We start from the raw sequence: 19,132 nt of genomic DNA on the forward strand, positions 1-19,132 counted from the left end.
GATGCCATTTGGATGTCAATGTTTTTTCTAATTTTATTAATAAAAGACATTGAAATATGTGCACACAACTCTAAGTATTAAAATGCTGCTTCAAGCTCTGGCTTCATTACACTAAGCAACCACAGGCAAACTGGCATTTTGTATACACAGCTGAAAGTCCTTTACATTTCATTTAACTAATGTTCCCTCTGTTCAGGCCTCCTCTGCCTCCCATGGCATGAGTTACACCTGTGCAGGGAAAAAAAAACAAGTGCATTAGTATAAACCCTTCTAATCAACCATTGCACAGGTGATACTTCATCTTTCCCTAAAGAATTGTCAGGGCAGTGGAGTGGTTCCCTTCTGATACAGTTCAAGTTCCCCCTCTGGCCCCTAAGCCTGGTGACACATGCACATGTCACCTGTGTCATGCAAAAGGCTGGGGGTGACTTGTGATCCTGAACCAAACCAATGAGCAGAAGACTCTTACAACATCTGAAATAAGTTAGTCCCTCTTTTTGTTATTTAAAAAAATGGTGACAGATGGAAGAAAATCTATCCTAGTCCCACCTCCTTATTTTTTCCCCTTAATACCAGCTAATCTATATTTCAATGTTAATATTGAGTATTCTACAGTTTTAAAATAGTGCAAAACAGAACAAAATCCATCAAAGGCTTTTTTTTTTTAAATACAGAAGTTGCAAGTTAATATTGAGTCTTCTACAATGTTAAAATAGTGCAAAACAGAACAAATTCCATCAAAGGCTTTTTTTTTTTTTAAATACAGAAGTTGCAAAAATAATTTCTTGCCATGGTTTAACTCTATTACACTGAAAAACCTGTAATACTACCAATAAAGCTTTTTTCAATGAGTACACATTGATATAACTGGAATCCTTAATGTACCAAATGGAAATTCCTCTAATGCTAAAATTAGAAGTTTCTAAACCGCTGTCCTAATAGACTTCTGAAACCTTACTTTAAAACTTTGAAGATCTAATGCCCTTTTACATTCTCTCTACTGATAAGAGCCAGGTGCTACGGCAGAAGGAAGTTTGCCTGTCCAAAACCTGCTCAGCCTAACACACTAAACCCAGACTAGAGCTCTTAGGGTCACACACCAAACTCGAGGGCAGGGCTGCTGTGTCACTCCCTCCCTGCCTGGCTGGGAGCAGCCAGGAGCACTTACCCCTCTGCCTGTTGAACTGCCGGCCGCGCACGCCCGTCCTCAGCGTCGGGGGCTGCAGCCGGACACGGCGCAGGGACTTGGGCTGAGTGCTGCTCGTGTCTGTGGGAGAGGCAGTGCAGAAAGAAAGGGTGGCTGTGCCTGCCAGGTTCTCATCTTTACATGTTTTCGTATGTGTTATGCTTTCTTTACTTTAGAATGACGAAGGTGCCTCCTTCAATTTCATTGACCTCTCCTCAAAAATAAATAAAAGCTCCAAAACAAGTCTGGGACTTCTTTTGCTCTCTATACAAGGAGGTTAATTGATAACTCAATAGAGATTAACTTATTGTTGTTTGACAATTTAATTAAAAATATTTTAAAACTGACATCAAATATGCCAAATCACCGAAGTACCAGTAACGTTTGCTCAATGAAGTGTTATTCTTTTTTGGCCTACTCCAGTTACTGTGGTCCAAGAAAAAATGGTTTACCAAAGAATGCATAGGCATCAAATTATCATCTTGCTCTAAGATAATCGGGGAAGATCTGGGCTCCAGAAAAGCTGGAGAAGGACTTGGGACAAGTGATGGAGGGACAGGACAAAAAGGAATGGCTTCCCATTGCCAGAGGGCAGGGTCAGATGGGGTACTGGGAAAGAATTGTTCTCTGTGCGGGTGGGGAAGCCCTGGCACAGGGTGCCCAGAGAAGATGTGGGTCCTTGGAAGTGTCCAAGGCCAGGCTGGACAAAGCTTGAAACAACCTGGTCTAGTGGAAGGTGTCCCTGCCCATGGCAGGGGTGGTACTGCATGGGCTTTAAGACCCATTCCACCATTCTATGAGTCTGTGATTCTAAGAGTTTTATCTTATTTTGTGTAACCCTGGCTACCAGCCACAATGTTGGACAAAGGAATTCCCACTCTTAATGAAAAGGTACGAACTATTATTGTGATTATTCTGTACCTGCAGATGAACTGGAAGGAGGATCCTGACTAGTTGAAGGAAGATCTGACTCATCAGATGGTTGAACAGATTCTTCTTCTTGCTGGCTATCGATTTCTAGGCCTGCTTCTGAAGTAATGCTAGAAGGGAAGGTGGAGGAGGAGAACCATGTAAGTATACTTGCATAGCTTCAGAAAGGTCCAGAAAAAAACAACCTCTGTCTTGGAACACAAAGATTCAATGAAAATCAAAAGTAAAATATAGCATAAAATTATAAACTCTCCCCTTTTAGATCTTAACTTCACCATACTTTCCCTTAATGAAAAGGTACGAACTATTATTGTGATTATTCTGTACCTGCAGATGAACTGGAAGGAGGATCCTGACTAGTTGAAGGAAGATCTGACTCATCAGATGGTTGAACAGATTCTTCTTCTTGCTGGCTATCGATTTCTAGGCCTGCTTCTGAAGTAATGCTAGAAGGGAAGGTGGAGGAGGAGAACCATGTAAGTATACTTGCATAGCTTCAGAAAGGTCCAGAAAAAAACAACCTCTGTCTTGGAACACAAAGATTCAATGAAAATCAAAAGTAAAATATAGCATAAAATTATAAACTCTCCCCTTTTAGATCTTAACTTCACCATACTACAAAACATAGCAATTATTATAAATATTGTGAGTTGCACTTGTAAAGCAAAAGACAAAATTATTTGTCTACAAAATTCACTAAGAACTGCTTATTCCAGCCCTGTGCCTCATCTTTTGTACATGCACTGTCTTAACTGGGTGACTTAATCATAGATGTGTGCTTTGCATGAGGAGTGATTTTCTGTATTACACAGGAGTGCCTTAGTCTTTATTCTACAAACTGATCCTTCAACCCGTGCCAGTATTTGACTCCTGCAGAGTGCTTTGCATTCTTAAAAAATAGTAATTTTTTTTGGTGACTTTTATATTAACTTTGTTAAACCCCAAGGAGAAGATCAGCAGATCATTGGTTTTGGATGAAGAGTCAGATTGTCCTGCCCCACAGCACTACAAAACGCTGTCTGAGCTGCCCCTGGGTGACAATGGACGTGTCAGCAGTGCTAGTGAACCAAAGCAGCAGTGGTGCTTTACCCTTCAGACTCTGCCTCTGCGAAGACCTCGTCGGCGTCGTCGCCGGCGCCGGGCTCGGTGGTGGTGGACAGGCTGCCGGTGGAGGTGGTGACCATGGGCACAGACTGCGACGCGTGCTCCGAGGCGTCGGCTGAGGCGCTCTCCGTGAACACCGTCACTGCGGAGCACAGACACCCTCAGGCCCTGCCCACAGAGCCCTGTGACAGCACAGGCAGCTCGGGGACAGGCTGCCCAGCGCTCCTGAGGAGCAGCAGCACTGCACTGATCACAGGGAATCATTCCCTGCTTCGCTCTGCAGACCTCTGCCACTTACCCGGTGCTGCCACTTGTAACGGTGTTGTGGGGACACTACGACCCCCTGATTCCTCCTCGTGGGCAAGGAATAGTGGGGTTTCATACATCCCTAAACCTGCAACACAAAGTTCCAGTGACAATCCATCCAAATGAGTGGCTATAAAAAGGATTAACCAATGTCTTCCCTCTGGCCACCTGATAAAATCCAGTCACTTGTATTTAAGCAGATTTTTGTTATTTTGTTTTGACTCACTGCCAGAGCTGATCACGATTTATTGGAAGGTAAAACCTTGATGAAAATATTACTGCTTGTTTTTTTTAACATTCATAATTGTATTATGCCATTATTTTGCTGTGAGCTTTCTTCAGAGAACAGCCTGTGTTCCATGCCAACAGGTATGCCAGGGAAAGGGACAGATTCAGACCACCAATAAACACAACAGCCTGGCCATCTCTGAGCAGATAAGGATATAGCCCAAAGATTTCTTTGCATTTGATATTTTCCCCTAACGTTTCACTACAGGGAAGCTACAACCAATAGTAAAATTGAAGTTAAAAACCATTCCTTCAGTATTTCATTCAATTTCCAAAACCTAACACGACTATAAATGTAGCAGCTTGAAGATAACACCTTGTCAATTTCTGTTATTCTCTCCCTGCTGACAATTATTGAAGAGTTGCAGGTTTCCACACTTTAACAATTTCCTGAAGCATTGTGTGAAGAATTGTGTTTTGTTGACTGAATTCTCTCTTTTTCACTCCAAGACTCACAGAAAAGAGAGCCCAGAACTGCTTTACCTCCTTGTGATGCCAGCTGCCCAAGATCAGAGTGACTGGAGCTGGTTTGTGGCATATCTTCAGGGGGCCCAAATCTGAACCGAGGAACTCCAGCTACCTGGGGGGAACTGGAAAATACAGACTTCAGGAATTCTGCAACCTCCCCAAAGATCGGGGCAGGGGGGAGAACTTTCTGACCAAGAGAACAAATCAAGCATGACACAAAATGAGCTAATACTGACCATAAAAATCAGCTGAGCTACTGCTAAATAAACAGCAATTAGCTCTCAAATTATTAGGAATGCATTCAAAATCAGTACAACAGTCCTGAAGAGAATATTCTTTACTTATCCATTCTATGAACTTTCACAATTTTAAGTAGATTGCTGGACATGTCCAGAACATCCCAAAAGCAAAAATGGAGGTAACTTTTCCTACTTTCATTGGCAATACCAATGGGGAGGGAGGAAGAAGAAGGAAGGAAATTTGATAGAACTTTTTTGTTTGTTTAATCTCTTCTTAAATCACCAGGTTACAATACACTGGAGAATATTCACTTCCTAATTTGCTGATCAGTTATATGACACACAATTCAAACAATAATTACTCATCTGCACATGCAGTTATCTATCCTAACATGTTACTTCAATCACAAGTTCATTTAATTTACATTTATTTTAATTTCACTGAAAAATAGAAAGAAATAGAATAAAGAAAAGCCTTTTTTTCCTTTTTCTTTTCACATCTACTTACTGAATGGCTTCTGCAAATCCATCTGTACGATGTGGAACTACAAGAGTTGGTGTGCTTGGAACTGTTCTGTCCTCATCATCAAAGAAGTGCTGCTGCTGGAAAAAAAGAGACTGATATGAGAGCCTACAATGTATTTCCAGTTTTTACCAGCTGAGTTAAAGGTTGATTTTTCCACATAGTCCAGCAAAACAAAGACAGATTTAGCTCTAACAAAATTTTTGTTTAATTTCAGACATCTAAAGCTGATGCCTTTGGTCTCACAGAAGGTACTTTACCCAGTCAGTCTCTTTTCTGTCACTGAACCTGCACTTGTTCTGCCAAATACAGCTGAATAAAGGGATCAAAATTAGCTGATGGAGACAGCATAAATTAGCCTTGTTCCTTTAGGATGAGGCTGAACCTAGTATTATTTTTTCCAGCAACACAGTCACTTTGACAGACTCTAAAAATAAGTAAATAAAATCACCTTAGACAAAACCAACTGAGTCTTTTTTGAACCCCCTTTGTTTCCTGTGAGTTTTCTAGTCTTTGCCTTCCATTAATAGAGGAATTAACAGGAGTAGAATATTTTCTGCATGACTACAGAGACCATCCCCCCAGAGAAATCAGCAGCCAGGCTTCTTTAAAAACCAAAGTAACCCCAAGAGTTAGAAATGTTCCCTCAAAGCAGGTCTTTAGTAATAGATTCTGATACACTCACCATTCCACCTATCCCAGGGGTCAGCTGAAGCCCTCTCCCCACCGACTGTCTCCGAGTCATCTGGATTCTCTTTACGGGAAAGAAATGGGGGAAGTTGTGTGAATGTGGTCCTGGAATTCTAACAACATACAAGTGTTCAGTCAGAGCCAAGGACAGCAGCTAAATGGGTAAGTATGGCAATCATCATGGAATCAGAATGTGTGGAGCTGGAATGGATCCACGAGGATCATCAAGTCCAACCCCTGCATGAAGGATAGACCCAAGAAACCCAGGAAGAGCCTGAGAGCATTGTCCAATCACTCTTGGAGCTCTGGCAGCCTTGGTGCTCTGCCTATTCCCTGGGGAGCCTGGGCAGTGCCCCAGCACACTCTCTGGGGGACAATGTGTATATTCTGGGGAAGTGACAATAATATTTAACTCAAGTCTCTACTGAATACAGAAAACTTGCACACAGAAATATTGTGATTCCAAGCCTCAGCACAAGTTAATGGTAAAGGATCATTTCAGTCAGGATATTTTTGAAGAATTCCTGTTGTGATGTTTTAATTTACAAAATCAACAGGTCTTCAACGAAGTATAATCATGGGTCAGGCACTGACTGTGAAAGGTTTAACTTGGGCAAAGGAATGCTACCATTTATTTTCCCACCTACACTGGGGCAACTCATAAAAATCTTTCAAATCTGAGCTACAATGTGGCTAAGAAAAGCTTTTTGAGTGGAAATATCATCAGCTACTGACTGACATAGTACTGGTATAACATAATAATTTCAAGATAAAAAGCAGTAAGGCACTGGGGATGGATTTTTACATTCCCTGTCCAGCCATCATCTGCAGGACCACACCCACTAAACCCCTTTGCTCAGCTACCATTTCTATCATGCCCAACAGCTGGCAACACTTTTCCTAATGGATTTTATCGCTAAGAAATCGTACAGCAATTTATTTCCTAGTCTTCTGAGGCGCTGGAGCTGCTTTGTACCTGCACTGGGGGCCCCAGCTCCTGGGGAGGGGCGTGGATGGTGAGCCGTGGGGGCAGAGGGTGCGGTGGCCTCCTTGGGGACTGCGGCGGCCGCGGGCCCTGGCGCTCGGACGCCGATGACGGCTGCTGCTCCCTCAGGCTCTCATGGGCAAACGTGGACTCTGCAGCACTCGTGCTCCCTTCTCCTACAACACAAATACACAGGGGGAAAACCCTAGGAACCAAGTTGGATACATGAAGGGAAATTTTCCAGTTCTGCCACGAATTAACTCATTTTTCCCTTGCAAGCCTGTGGACAGCCCAGTATTGTTACGTAAAATCACTTGAAGAGGACTTGTGCCAGCTACAACTCCAGCACTGAAACAAAGTATTAATTATTCAGATGCTGATTTAGAGTCAGATTAATCCACTGAGCCATTAAGTTTCCACAGCAACCAGAGCTTGCAGGATTTTCGAAGGAATTTAGAATAAATCCAGAAAAGATCATTTCAAAAGAATGCACACTGCACATTGAAATGACCTTCAGTATTTCACTGATATTTTTACTTTTAAGTGCAGATTTTAACACATGGAAAAGAGCTTCTACGTTTCCTTCCCCCTACATACACAGACTGTGAAGTAACATGGAATAACTATACCACTGTTTTGGGAATCTGCTGCCCTCTGGTTGCTTTCAGCTCCTCCCATGCTCTCTTCAGTCTCTGTCCCAGGATCTGTACCATCAGCACCCTGAAATCCCACATAAACAGAGTATGACTAAACAAATTACAGGTTGTAAAGAGAATACAAAAGCAGTAGAAAAGTATTCAGAAAGTAAAAAAAAGTCAAATATATGACAATCTTAAAAGATTTCTATAAGTATCCACAGCATTAGGTTAATATATTCAATTGTATGAGATTTCAGAAGTTTTGAGTACCTGTGCATATACAAACCTGAACAATGTAGCCACCGTCATTTAATAACAGACAGAATATCCAGTTCTTCAAAAGCCTCACCAACTTTGCAACTACAGTATTTGCTGTTGGCTCCTGTACTTTGTATTTTCATTCAGCCCTCTTAAACATTCCTAGTTGATTTTTCTTGTGAAAACACCAGTTGTAAGAAGTTACCATCACCCAGTATCATCCTTCAACTTCTGGTGATGAATTCATACCAGGATTTTCTCTTCCAAGCATTCACATTTGTGCATTACAACACTGATTTGTTGAAATTTGTTGAAATTTACCAGGCTACAAAAGAAAGGTATAAATCTCACCTCAGCATCATCTGCTTCATATCCATCATTGCCATCAGCACTACCAGTTCCTTCGTTGCTGTCATCACCTTCATCTCCCATTCCTGTGTCTTCATCATCATCCTCATCTTCCTCTTCCTCATCATCATAATCCTGTGATGAGACAATAAAAGAGCCTTAGGGAAATGCAGAAAGGGAAGTGGAATAGGCTGGATGTGGTGCACAGATCAACACCCACCCAGACACTCCCTCTCTCCCTCTTCAACAGGACAAGGGTAGGAAGGAAGATGGAAAAGCCTGAGGGTTCAGATAAAGGAAGGTAGAAGAAAAATGCAAGGTGAATTAGTAGGTAACTTTAAAACACTATAAGTTCAGGCAACATAAATACAGACCACTTACTCAGTCAAAAATATTTTGATTAAATTCATCCTGCCTGGCGAGTTTTACATCTGATGAAAGACAAAATCATAAAGGAATTCCATGATATACATACTTCCTGCTCCCCTTCATTTTCTTCATCATCGTCATCTTCATCATCACTATCAATTACAATCACATCATCTCTCTTGGACTGGCCATCCTGAGATGAGGAAGTGTTTTGTTGGTCTGACTGAAGGGATCCCAGATCTATTGGGATGGACTGGGAAGTCTCCTCGCTGTCCTCCATGGCCGCGTACTCCCCCTGTGTCACACCCTGCCAATCACCAGAACAAACAAAACTCAATGCACCATAATCAACAGCAAGAGAACCAGACTCTGATGCTTAGAGGACAGCTATTGCTGTTCCTTAAAAACTGACCAGAGGAGAGGACAAAAGAGAATGTGACAGGTGACTGTCAGTGACTGAACAGTTCAAGTCTAAACTTTAAAACATTTTAAATCGTTTCCATGGGAAGCCTGCAGGATTCCATTTGAGATTTCACTTCTAAACGTACTGAGAGTTTTTGGGGCAAATGGCTATTTCTGCTGAAGATTTTTGCTCTTCAAATATGCTTACTTCTCCAATGGAGTCTTGTGAGTCTTGATTGTATGTCTGTGCCTCCACCTCTCCATCCGTGCTCTCTTCTGCTGTCACTTCCTCCTGGAAGAACAATTATTTTTCTCATTTAAAACATACCATTAGCATTAAACATACTTGAGATTTATTTTTTTTTTTACTTCTTCAATAAAAACTACCTTTTACCACAAAGATTATGGGCAACATTTTCTCCTGCTTCCTTAGCAATGCTTTTATCAAAAATCTCACTTCCCTGCCCTGGAGAAATACAACTTTCCCAGCTCACTGGACCTCAGCATACCTGTCTTTTCAGGACTAAAACCAAATCATCAAAGCTTCCCATTCTACCTCCTTAAGTGGTAATGTTCTTACACAATCCTGCCCTTTTTCCCTTATGAACATCCCTCTTGCACAAGGTTAATAAAATATCTTTGGCTTCCTTAACACTGTGAGGTTCTGTCTCATCAATTTTATCCCTTTTTCACAGCATACCCCAAATCCCTCACACCAACATTCACAAGCATCTTCTGTAGGCTTTTCCAGCAACTCATCTTTGCTTCCCATCTCCTAAATCCCTGTATTTTTGTCCAGAATTACTGTAGATAACCTTCCGAACCCTGCTGAAAGAAGTCTGAACTTCTTCCTCCTCAATCCTAGGATATGGCCCTCTCTCTTCCTTTCTAATCTTACCCTCTCTGCAGGTTAAGATTTACATCATTCATTCTAATTGGTTTATCCTCTGCCTTTTTGGATACCCAAATAGAATTGCTTCCTCCCCAACAGATTAGAAAGTCATTTAAGAATTCACTGATTTGCTTTGAAGTAACACATTTTTTCTTCCCATTCAAATCCTACAAAGATTAAGTAGTAGCACTTTATGCTTGTGCAAACCTCAGGCCCAACTCTCTGCATGATTCTCAGTTTCTTTGAAGTAGGTGCATCCACTGTTTCCTCAGAGATCTGGTCTGAATTCTCCACAGTGTTGTCCTCCTCTTCCTCTCGGGAGCGTTTAGACAGTGAGGAACTGGGGGTAGCTGAAACTGCAAAGACCTCTGTTATTTTCAGAAGAGCACATGTGCAAACCAGAAATCAAAAGCTTTGGTATTTTCCTCCGAAGATCACCTCCATTTTTGCACTGAATGACAAACAATCAGAATTGCACCAAGCTGTTTTCTAGGCCAGGAAAACATCAACTCCTTCAGTTACAATTTTAAGCTCTCAGGCCTTTATTCACAACTTAACTGACCCTAAGTATAAGCCCCAGGATACAACCCAAATATTTCTTCCAACACCTTTGCTTTGGACAAGTGCACCCAAAATTTTTAAGAGAGTATCAGCTGGAAAAAGAGAACCCCAGCAGTCTGCAGAAATGGTTTTTTTGGGAAACAAATGTTCTACTTGCACTGTGTAGGGCAAACAGATGTGGAAGAGTGTATTACAGTGAATAGCTTTAGAGTACTTCCTGTATTTTAAATTCAAGGTAAAGTAGCTTACTCAAGGCTCCTAAAATTAACCTTGCTCATAGTGCCATAGAAACAGAGCCAGCAAGGTTTAATATATTAAACTACAAAGCTGCTCTGAAAAAGACAAACACACTTTTATTTTCTTTTTACTTTAAGGAATGCAGTGCCAACAGCATTTCAGAGGCACTATTTCTGACAGCTCAAGAAGGAAGCCTAACTTCAGAAATTCTTAAAATGTACAGTAAACTAAAGGAGGTGAAAAAGATCTGAACTGATGTGAGGCCTGGTTGGCCAAGGGTCCAAGTGGAGCTACCTACAAGGAACTCTTGAGCAAGGCAGGGCTACAAAATGACACCAACCTGTGCCAAACACGGCTGTGGAGGTGGAGGGCCTCTCTATCTGGGAGCTCTGCACCACCTCCACGATGGCAGGGGCTGGCTCCTGAGCTGCAGGCTCGATCTGAGCGTGGCTTTGCTGGGTGGGCTGCACGAAGGCAGTGGCCTGTGTCTGCTGCTGCACAGTCAGGATGGGCTGGGGCAGGGATGTCTGCACGTTGGGGCTGGTGGAGCGCACGGAGCCACTGGCACTCCCAAACACTGGCACATGCTCCACGGGTCCTTCCGACTGCATGGCTGGAAGGCAAACAGCAGCACAGTCAGGCTCTTCATTCATCCAGCACAGCTCACCTTCTCCCTCTCAGGATGCCCTGAACAAGCACACTCAGTGTTCTGCAGATGAATTCAGGTTATGCACATCTCCAGCTGAGGAACCATGAACTTTGCTGCAAGTAGAATGGTCACGGAAGTGTGACACTCCAAGAGTTGCAGGGACAGTGACATGGTCTGAGGCCTTTCCAAACTGACTGCAACATTTCAAGGCAAAGGCAGCACTTCTGAGTACTGAGGATCCTTATACTACACTAAAAAGCTCACCTTCCTGAGTCTCCACCTGTGTTGTTGGCATAACTGTGGCTGTGGGGGTAGTGGTGGGATTGGTGACTGTGGCAGGAGTCACCATGGGACGGATGCTGGCTCTTGGAGTAGACTTATTCCCAGCCATTGCAGCAGCAGTCACTTTACTGGGAGTTGACACAACAGGAGTTGGTTTAATGTTTGCTGTTGGGGGATCTGAAGTACTGGCACTGAAAAACAGGAGATTGGTTTCATCATGGTACAGAAAGCAGACTTTAAAAATAACAAACAAGTATATTTTCATAGCCAGAAACACTGTTTTTTAAAAGCTTTTAAATTTAAAAAGCCTGACAACAGCTTAAGGAATTGTCTTCAAAACTTTTTATAGTTGAAGAAGAGAAACATACTACACCATCAATAGTATTTTATCCAGCTTGGAGAACTGACAGGTTTCTTCTAAGGTAATCAAGTGGGAATCTAGTAACAGATCAAAATGTTTGTACTGTTGGCTGTGCTGGGACTTTATTACAGTGAGTAACACATCTTACATCAAAAGTGATTCACTCAATACAGAGTGACATCATCTCTTGGCTGAGACAAGGGACAGCCAAATTTTAAGAGACATTTTTTAAAGTCTTGCTGCCTAAAGGATGCATTTCATAATAGCTAAGAGGGAATTTGTTATTCCAGCTCAGTAGTACAGCAATATTTCCCATTTCAGAGCTTAGGCAAATAACTATTTTATCTGTCATTAGAGTTATCTGTTCAGTCCATTTCTTATTCTTGCACAAGGAAGATCCTTCCCAAAACCAAAAAAGTTAAAATTAACAATCAAAATTACACAACTTCAAAAACCTTGAAGTCTGAAAACACTTTTAAAAACCTTCCATGTTTCCCAGATACCATGTTCTTGGTGGGTAATATGCCATCTTGCAGCTTAAAAGTCCTATTGATTAGACATAGCTGAGAAAACAGGACAAATGCATTATGTCAGCATCTTCACAGTTGTTAAAAAAAAATTATGAAAAGCCAGTGGTTTGCTAAAAAGAAGAGCAACTACATAATGATAAACCCAAGAAGTATCAACCACAGAAACTCTGCAAACCCCTTGAACTCACATTCCTCTTTCACCTGAAGCTGGAGTAGACTTGAGTGAGATTTGCCTCTGCTGTTCTGGGACCTATTAGGTAAAAACCAGAAATATCATGTCATCAGAAGGATCATCAACAGAAGGATCAAAACAGAAGGTACACATGATACAGAGCAAGGAACATGGAAAACACTTCAGCACTTTGCTAACACCTCTGTGAAAGAAATACTTCTTGGGTATTTACTTGGGCAGACTCTGTAATTATGGCAAATTTCCTGAACCAAATCATACCAGCCATACCAAGGCTGGAAAACAATTTGGTAACTGCTCAGGTATTTTCTGAAGCTTTGAGACATGAACCCATTATACTGAATGCATGAGTAAAATACAAAAACAGAGGGCATAGCATGAACAGCTCCTTGGCTGATTCACAGTGAATGGCAGAACTGCCTCCTTGCTGGCGCTGGGAATTCTGATTAGGGCAGGAAATTTAAATTAAGTTCTGAACCCTTACTGAGGCCAATCTGTGGATTTCCAAGAGCAGGGCATGGTGGCACACCTGAGTCCAGGCTGAGCAGTGGTGGCCCAGGGCTGCCTGGCAGGATTGTGTACATGCTGTACCTTGTTTGTGGACTCTGGGGGCTCATCCCTCTGCTCGTGGTGCCGCTCCTGCTGCTCCCGGAGCTCCCTCTCCAGGCGGCAGATCCGCCCCTCGTACTGGGACTTCAGGGCGCTCATCCGCACCTCCAGCTCTGTCTTCTGCTCCTCCAGGGAGCTGCTCTTCTGCTTCCACTCCTCATTTTCCTTTGTCAGCTGCTCTTTTGTACCTGGTGGAAGGAGAAAGGGTCCAGCCTCGCTTAATCTGCACACTGAACACCTGGGTGTTTTATCAATTCTGAAATCCTAAAAATGTTAAGCTATAAAAGGAGATCTGGGAGGCAATATAGACAGTTCCCTTCTTAACTGCAATTAAATAAAAAGAAACTAAAGATAGAAAAATATGTAATAAATATAGATAAATAAAAACTTAAAGAAGCAGTCCCAAAAGAACAGGATGTTTTCAGCAAGCTCTTACACCACCACTCCTCTCAGTGACATTTAAAACAGAGGAGACAATGTGTTTTGCAACTCTATATTTAGGGGAGAATTACCCAAGTTGTTAGTAGAGCCAATCTGCTCTAATCAACAGAAGGATCAAAAACATTGTCATGTTGGCTGGCCAAAAGTAAATAAAAATTTTCTATGTCCAGTGTGCAACTACTTATGTACTTATATCATCCCCTGGAGGAATTAAATTTTTATGTGAGAACAATCCTTGTAGCATTTAGTCTAGAACACACTTTTCAGTAAAATATGAAGCAGGCCATATTCAAGCATCCTGTCTAAAGGTTTTTCCACAGAAATAATCAAAAATCTCTGAGGACAGAAAAAAAAGCATTACAATACCAGCTAACTGTGCAATTTTCTGCTTGGCTGCAAGCAAGGTCTTCCTCGTTTTCTCCTCCTTCTCTGTGATCTGCTGCCTGAGCTGTTCTTCCTGTGTAGTCTTCTCTTGCAGATCTTGATGGAAACGGGCCAGTTCTGCCTGTAGCTGCATTATCTGCTCCTGGAGATTTCTAACTTCAGTTTCCTTTTCTGTTATTGTCTAGGGAGGGAGAAAGATTGCACTTGTTGGCCACAACCAACTTCTTTGGCAAATATAGGGCCCAAGTTCCAAGGAGCTGGTATTAGCTGGCCACTGGATTAAGGTTAAAAGGCTTCTTATGAACAACAGGAGTTCAGTCCTCTCTGAATGCAAGAGCTGGAAACAGCATTCTCTTTCCCATTTATTCCAGGAAATAATACGAGACACACTAAGATTTATGCCAGACTTAAGATTCCTCTTTCCCAAGAAAGCAGAGGCACAATTGGTAACTTCCCATATTTCTGTGACACACATTAAAACACCCTCCCATTCTTCACTGTTACACACTTAGGACTGCAGCGGAGAACAGTACTCCAAAATTACTCACTGTTCTTACCTTTTGTAAGCTTTCAACCTGAGTCTCCAAATTCTTTGTCTTCACTTCAGCTTGACTGAGAGTGTCTTTTAGCTCTTGTACTTCCTGGGCAGAAACTTGGTCTTCCTGTGCTTCTGCCAAAGGCAGAGTTGACGATTCAGCAACCATCTGAAAGGCATTAGGGGGTACAGGGCTGAAGGGGACTATCTGATCACAATGTCATTACTTTCACAAACGCTTTTGTGTGCCAAGTGATTGGTTTAAAAGTTCTGGGCAAACCCCAGGAGCTCTAAGGAACGCTCCATTTCAGTTCTACCTACCTTATCATGCTGTGCTTTCAGCTCCTCATACTGGGTCTTGTACCTGCGACCGATTTTCTTGACCTGTGTTATAGTTTTCACTTTTTCCTGTATGTCAGCCACTTTAGCATCCAGTTCTTTCTGCAAAGTGTCCTTTTCTGTTCTTATTTTAGTTACTTCATCCTTCAGGCTCTGAACAAGATTCTGGCTAGTAGTCAAGGATGCATTAGTTCTAAATGACAAGAGATCAGAGGGAGATGTAAATGAGATGCTTGAAAACATATATACATTTCAATACCCCTTATTTATGTGACATCACAGGCATTATCTGTAGTGGACTATATCTTCTAGGTTTTTGCAATACAGAATAGAAATTATTCCACAATATATTACTTTGGAATAATTTCAGCTAATAGACAGCTTGCAAAACAACTCTCACTTCACCTTACCTGCTTGTTATCAAGCCACAGAAAGAATACCAAAAGTTTTACAGTTACACAGAGACACTTTAGAAATTACACTTCCAGATACAGCTATAATTAGAATATTTTGCTTTGCACCAAACTTTTTACAAATTGACCATTACCACACCTGGCAACTTCTGCTTTAAGCCTGCCTGTTTCTTCACTCATCTGTTGGACACGCTTGGCATTTGCCTCCTTCTCAGAGAGCAGCTTTCGATACTCTTCAAGATCGGTGTCCTTCTGCTGGCTCAGTAAGTGCTGGAAGGGGAAGAAAACAGGGGCATTTTTGTAAATTAACTACACAGTTATAGCCAGAAAATCTCTTTGCATTAGAGCCACTGCTTTTGCATTTTGATAAGGAATAGCCACCTTTGAAGCTGCACAACGCTTCATAATTCAAACATATTTCTTAGTTTTTTATTCTTTGTAAGAAAATGTAGCACTTTTTTTTAGTTGTTTGACTGGTGGCCCTTTTTTTCCACATTATGTTCTTTGAAAGAAGGAATATCCCCACCTGAGTCCGGGCTTTCCAGCGTTTAACATCCTCTTCCAAGAGCTTCTTCTCTGCCTGCAGCATCCCACTCTTCTCACTGAGCTCAGCATTCGACTCTTGCAGGGGCAGGATGTCTGCCTCGAGCTTGCGTACCTGAGAAAGCACAGTAAGGGGTTACACTCTGCATCTCAGGGGACTGAAGGAAACCCTCAGGAAAAAGTCATGACAGAGCTTCTTTCCTAACTCTCTGCCTTCCAGTGGCCAGTTGGAGAAAGAAAAAAGGACAAAGACAACAGCAGAGGATGATCCTACAGAGAAAAAAATATTGGTGTGACTTCCCAATCTTAGATGCTCACGTTAAAATCCAATGCATTGGCTACCATCAAAACAAGCAGTATCTCACTTTTAAACTCTTAGTAAAGCTGTGGTGTGTTTTATATGCATTCTTGTGCCATTTTTAATGTAACTGCTGATAATATCCTTGTTCTTGGTATACCTCTAGCCAAGGATAAACACTGACTTTCAGGTTCATCTAAATGGAACTGAACTTCAAGCTTTCCAATAGTGTAGATGGACCAAAGTCTTTTAAAATTGGAAATGGAAAGTTTCCTCATCAGTGTATGACTTCAAGGAATAATTATAATGTAAATCACATATTTACTGTAATTAGCAATGGTATATCCTGACATTTAACTCATACGCTGAATATCTGAAAGGTTTACGTGAAGTTCAGTACTAACCTTTGCTTGTATCTGCTGTAGCTCTTGCTCCAGCCTCTCCTTCTCTTCCCTTAACATCTTGTTGGTTTCTATGAGTATGTTCATGGTCTCAGTTTTCTTCATTAATTCTTCATGCTGTGCAATGGTTTTTGCTGTTACCTGTGGAAAGAGTCAACTCAAGCATTTGTTTTGCTTGCACATGCACATATACTCCACCTGGATCTGGTATAACACCACCTTGGAAAGCTATCATGGCATTGATTATTTTACATCTACATTCAAGACATGGGGAAGCAGGAGATGGGAAAAAAAAAGGATAAATTATCTTTTTTCCCTAATTACGAGATTTTTAGAATTGCCACACTCTCTCACAAGACTCAGAACAAGATACTCCATTTGGTTATAAGCAATCCCAGTTAAAAAAAAACCCCACATTCTTTCAAAAATTCCTTTTTGGGCACAGGCAGCCCCAGAACAGCCCTGTACTCATTGAAACCACAAGCATTACCCCCCAGCCATACCTGCACCTTCTCCCTCTCAGCGTTGAGGCTGTCCTGCAGCTCCTGGAGCTCCCTCTCCAGGTGCTCCACTCTCTGGCGGTAGCGCAGGCTCTCCACCTGCGCCACCTCGAACCTCGTCTCCGCAATCTCCTTCTCCCGACGGATAAACCTGCAGGGAGGAGTTCAACACCACATCACACCAGGAAAATGTTCTCAGGTAGGAGAACCACCTCCCATCAGCAAAAAAGCAGCAAAAAAGCACTTAATTTTTAACATTATCCTTCAAGTATAAAGTAATACAGAATAATTTAAATTCAAATCTAATTTATAATCCCAGGAGAAGGAACCCAGAGCTAAGGTTACCTAAGAATTTCCAAGATTTGTTCCTGGGATTTGCCTTCCTCACTAAGAGAAACATTTGCTGCAGTTGGGATGGCTTCTTTCATGGAAGTCACCATCTTATTGCTCATGCTCTCCAGCTGCTCATGTAATAATCGATTTTGTTTCTCCAGATCCTCACAGCGGGATGCAAGTTTTGAAGCTTCATCCTACAACAAAATCATTCACTGAGTGTAATTTCTGTGGCTGAACTTCACAGTAAGGGGTTACACTCTGCATCTCAGGGGACTGAAGGAAACCCTCAGGAAAAAGTCATGACAGAGCTTCTTTCCTAACTCTCTGCCTTCCAGTGGCCAGTTGGAGAAAGAAAAAAGGACAAAGACAACAGCAGAGGATGATCCTACAGAGAAAAAAATATTGGTGTGACTTCCCAATCTTAGATGCTCACGTTAAAATCCAATGCATTGGCTACCATCAAAACAAGCAGTATCTCACTTTTAAACTCTTAGTAAAGCTGTGGTGTGTTTTATATGCATTCTTGTGCCATTTTTAATGTAACTGCTGATAATATCCTTGTTCTTGGTATACCTCTAGCCAAGGATAAACACTGACTTTCAGGTTCATCTAAATGGAACTGAACTTCAAGCTTTCCAATAGTGTAGATGGACCAGTCTTTTAAAATTGGAAATGGAAAGTTTCCTCATCAGTGTATGACTTCAAGGAATAATTATAATGTAAATCACATATTTACTGTAATTAGCAATGGTATATCCTGACATTTAACTCATACGCTGAATATCTGAAAGGTTTACGTGAAGTTCAGTACTAACCTTTGCTTGTATCTGCTGTAGCTCTTGCTCCAGCCTCTCCTTCTCTTCCCTTAACATCTTGTTGGTTTCTATGAGTATGTTCATGGTCTCAGTTTTCTTCATTAATTCTTCATGCTGTGCAATGGTTTTTGCTGTTACCTGTGGAAAGAGTCAACTCAAGCATTTGTTTTGCTTGCACATGCACATATACTCCACCTGGATCTGGTATAACACCACCTTGGAAAGTTATCATGGCATTGATTATTTTACATCTACATTCAAGACATGGGGAAGCAGGAGATGGGAAAAAAAAAGGATAAATTATCTTTTTTCCCTAATTACGAGATTTTTAGAATTGCCACACTCTCTCACAAGACTCAGAACAAGATACTCCATTTGGTTATAAGCAATCCCAGTTAAAAAAAAACCCCACATTCTTTCAAAAATTCCTTTTTGGGCACAGGCAGCCCCAGAACAGCCCTGTACTCATTGAAACCACAAGCATTAACCCCCAGCCATACCTGCACCTTCTCCCTCTCAGCGTTGAGGCTGTCCTGCAGCTCCTGGAGCTCCCTCTCCAGGTGCTCCACTCTCTGGCGGTAGCGCAGGCTCTCCACCTGCGCCACCTCGAACCTCGTCTCCGCAATCTCCTTCTCCCGACGGATAAACCTGCAGGGAGGAGTTCAACACCACATCACACCAGGAAAATGTTCTCAGGTAGGAGAACCACCTCCCATCAGCAAAAAAGCAGCAAAAAAGCACTTAATTTTTAACATTATCCTTCAAGTATAAAGTAATACAGAATAATTTAAATTCAAATCTAATTTATAATCCCAGGAGAAGGAACCCAGAGCTAAGGTTACCTAAGAATTTCCAAGATTTGTTCCTGGGATTTGCCTTCCTCACTAAGAGAAACATTTGCTGCAGTTGGGATGGCTTCTTTCATGGAAGTCACCATCTTATTGCTCATGCTCTCCAGCTGCTCATGTAATAATCGATTTTGTTTCTCCAGATCCTCACAGCGGGATGCAAGTTTTGAAGCTTCATCCTACAACAAAATCATTCACTGAGTGTAATTTCTGTGGCTGAACTTCTGTTAACTG

At 41.8% G+C, this 19,132-nt stretch overlaps 1 protein-coding gene across 1 annotated transcript in view; it reads right to left on the bottom strand.

Annotated features, from left to right (window-relative positions):
- Positions 1-7: 7 nt before the first annotated feature.
- TPR (translocated promoter region, nuclear basket protein) overlaps positions 8-19,132 on the bottom strand; it is a 36,173-nt gene continuing 17,048 nt past the window's right edge. The window contains exons 26-51 of the mRNA XM_041479577.1: positions 18,893-19,077; positions 18,551-18,698; positions 18,051-18,188; positions 15,684-15,815; positions 15,297-15,427; positions 14,727-14,937; positions 14,428-14,574; positions 13,853-14,051; positions 13,028-13,233; positions 12,435-12,496; positions 11,338-11,546; positions 10,765-11,037; positions 9,834-9,982; positions 8,943-9,026; positions 8,439-8,639; positions 7,967-8,098; positions 7,349-7,439; positions 6,711-6,895; positions 5,730-5,798; positions 5,030-5,124; positions 4,298-4,404; positions 3,519-3,614; positions 3,206-3,362; positions 2,444-2,562; positions 1,169-1,267; positions 8-228 (exon numbers count right to left, since the gene is read on the bottom strand). Coding sequence (XP_041335511.1) covers positions 173-228; positions 1,169-1,267; positions 2,444-2,562; positions 3,206-3,362; positions 3,519-3,614; positions 4,298-4,404; positions 5,030-5,124; positions 5,730-5,798; positions 6,711-6,895; positions 7,349-7,439; positions 7,967-8,098; positions 8,439-8,639; positions 8,943-9,026; positions 9,834-9,982; positions 10,765-11,037; positions 11,338-11,546; positions 12,435-12,496; positions 13,028-13,233; positions 13,853-14,051; positions 14,428-14,574; positions 14,727-14,937; positions 15,297-15,427; positions 15,684-15,815; positions 18,051-18,188; positions 18,551-18,698; positions 18,893-19,077 — 3,681 coding nt within the window. The 3' untranslated portion in view covers positions 8-172. The remainder of the gene's footprint in view (positions 229-1,168; positions 1,268-2,443; positions 2,563-3,205; positions 3,363-3,518; positions 3,615-4,297; positions 4,405-5,029; positions 5,125-5,729; positions 5,799-6,710; positions 6,896-7,348; positions 7,440-7,966; positions 8,099-8,438; positions 8,640-8,942; positions 9,027-9,833; positions 9,983-10,764; positions 11,038-11,337; positions 11,547-12,434; positions 12,497-13,027; positions 13,234-13,852; positions 14,052-14,427; positions 14,575-14,726; positions 14,938-15,296; positions 15,428-15,683; positions 15,816-18,050; positions 18,189-18,550; positions 18,699-18,892; positions 19,078-19,132) is intronic.

Source organism: Pyrgilauda ruficollis, unplaced genomic scaffold (assembly GCF_017590135.1).
Source record: "Pyrgilauda ruficollis isolate IOZ18807 unplaced genomic scaffold, ASM1759013v1 scaffold49, whole genome shotgun sequence".
In the NCBI taxonomy this organism is placed as follows: Eukaryota; Metazoa; Chordata; class Aves; order Passeriformes; family Passeridae; genus Pyrgilauda; species Pyrgilauda ruficollis.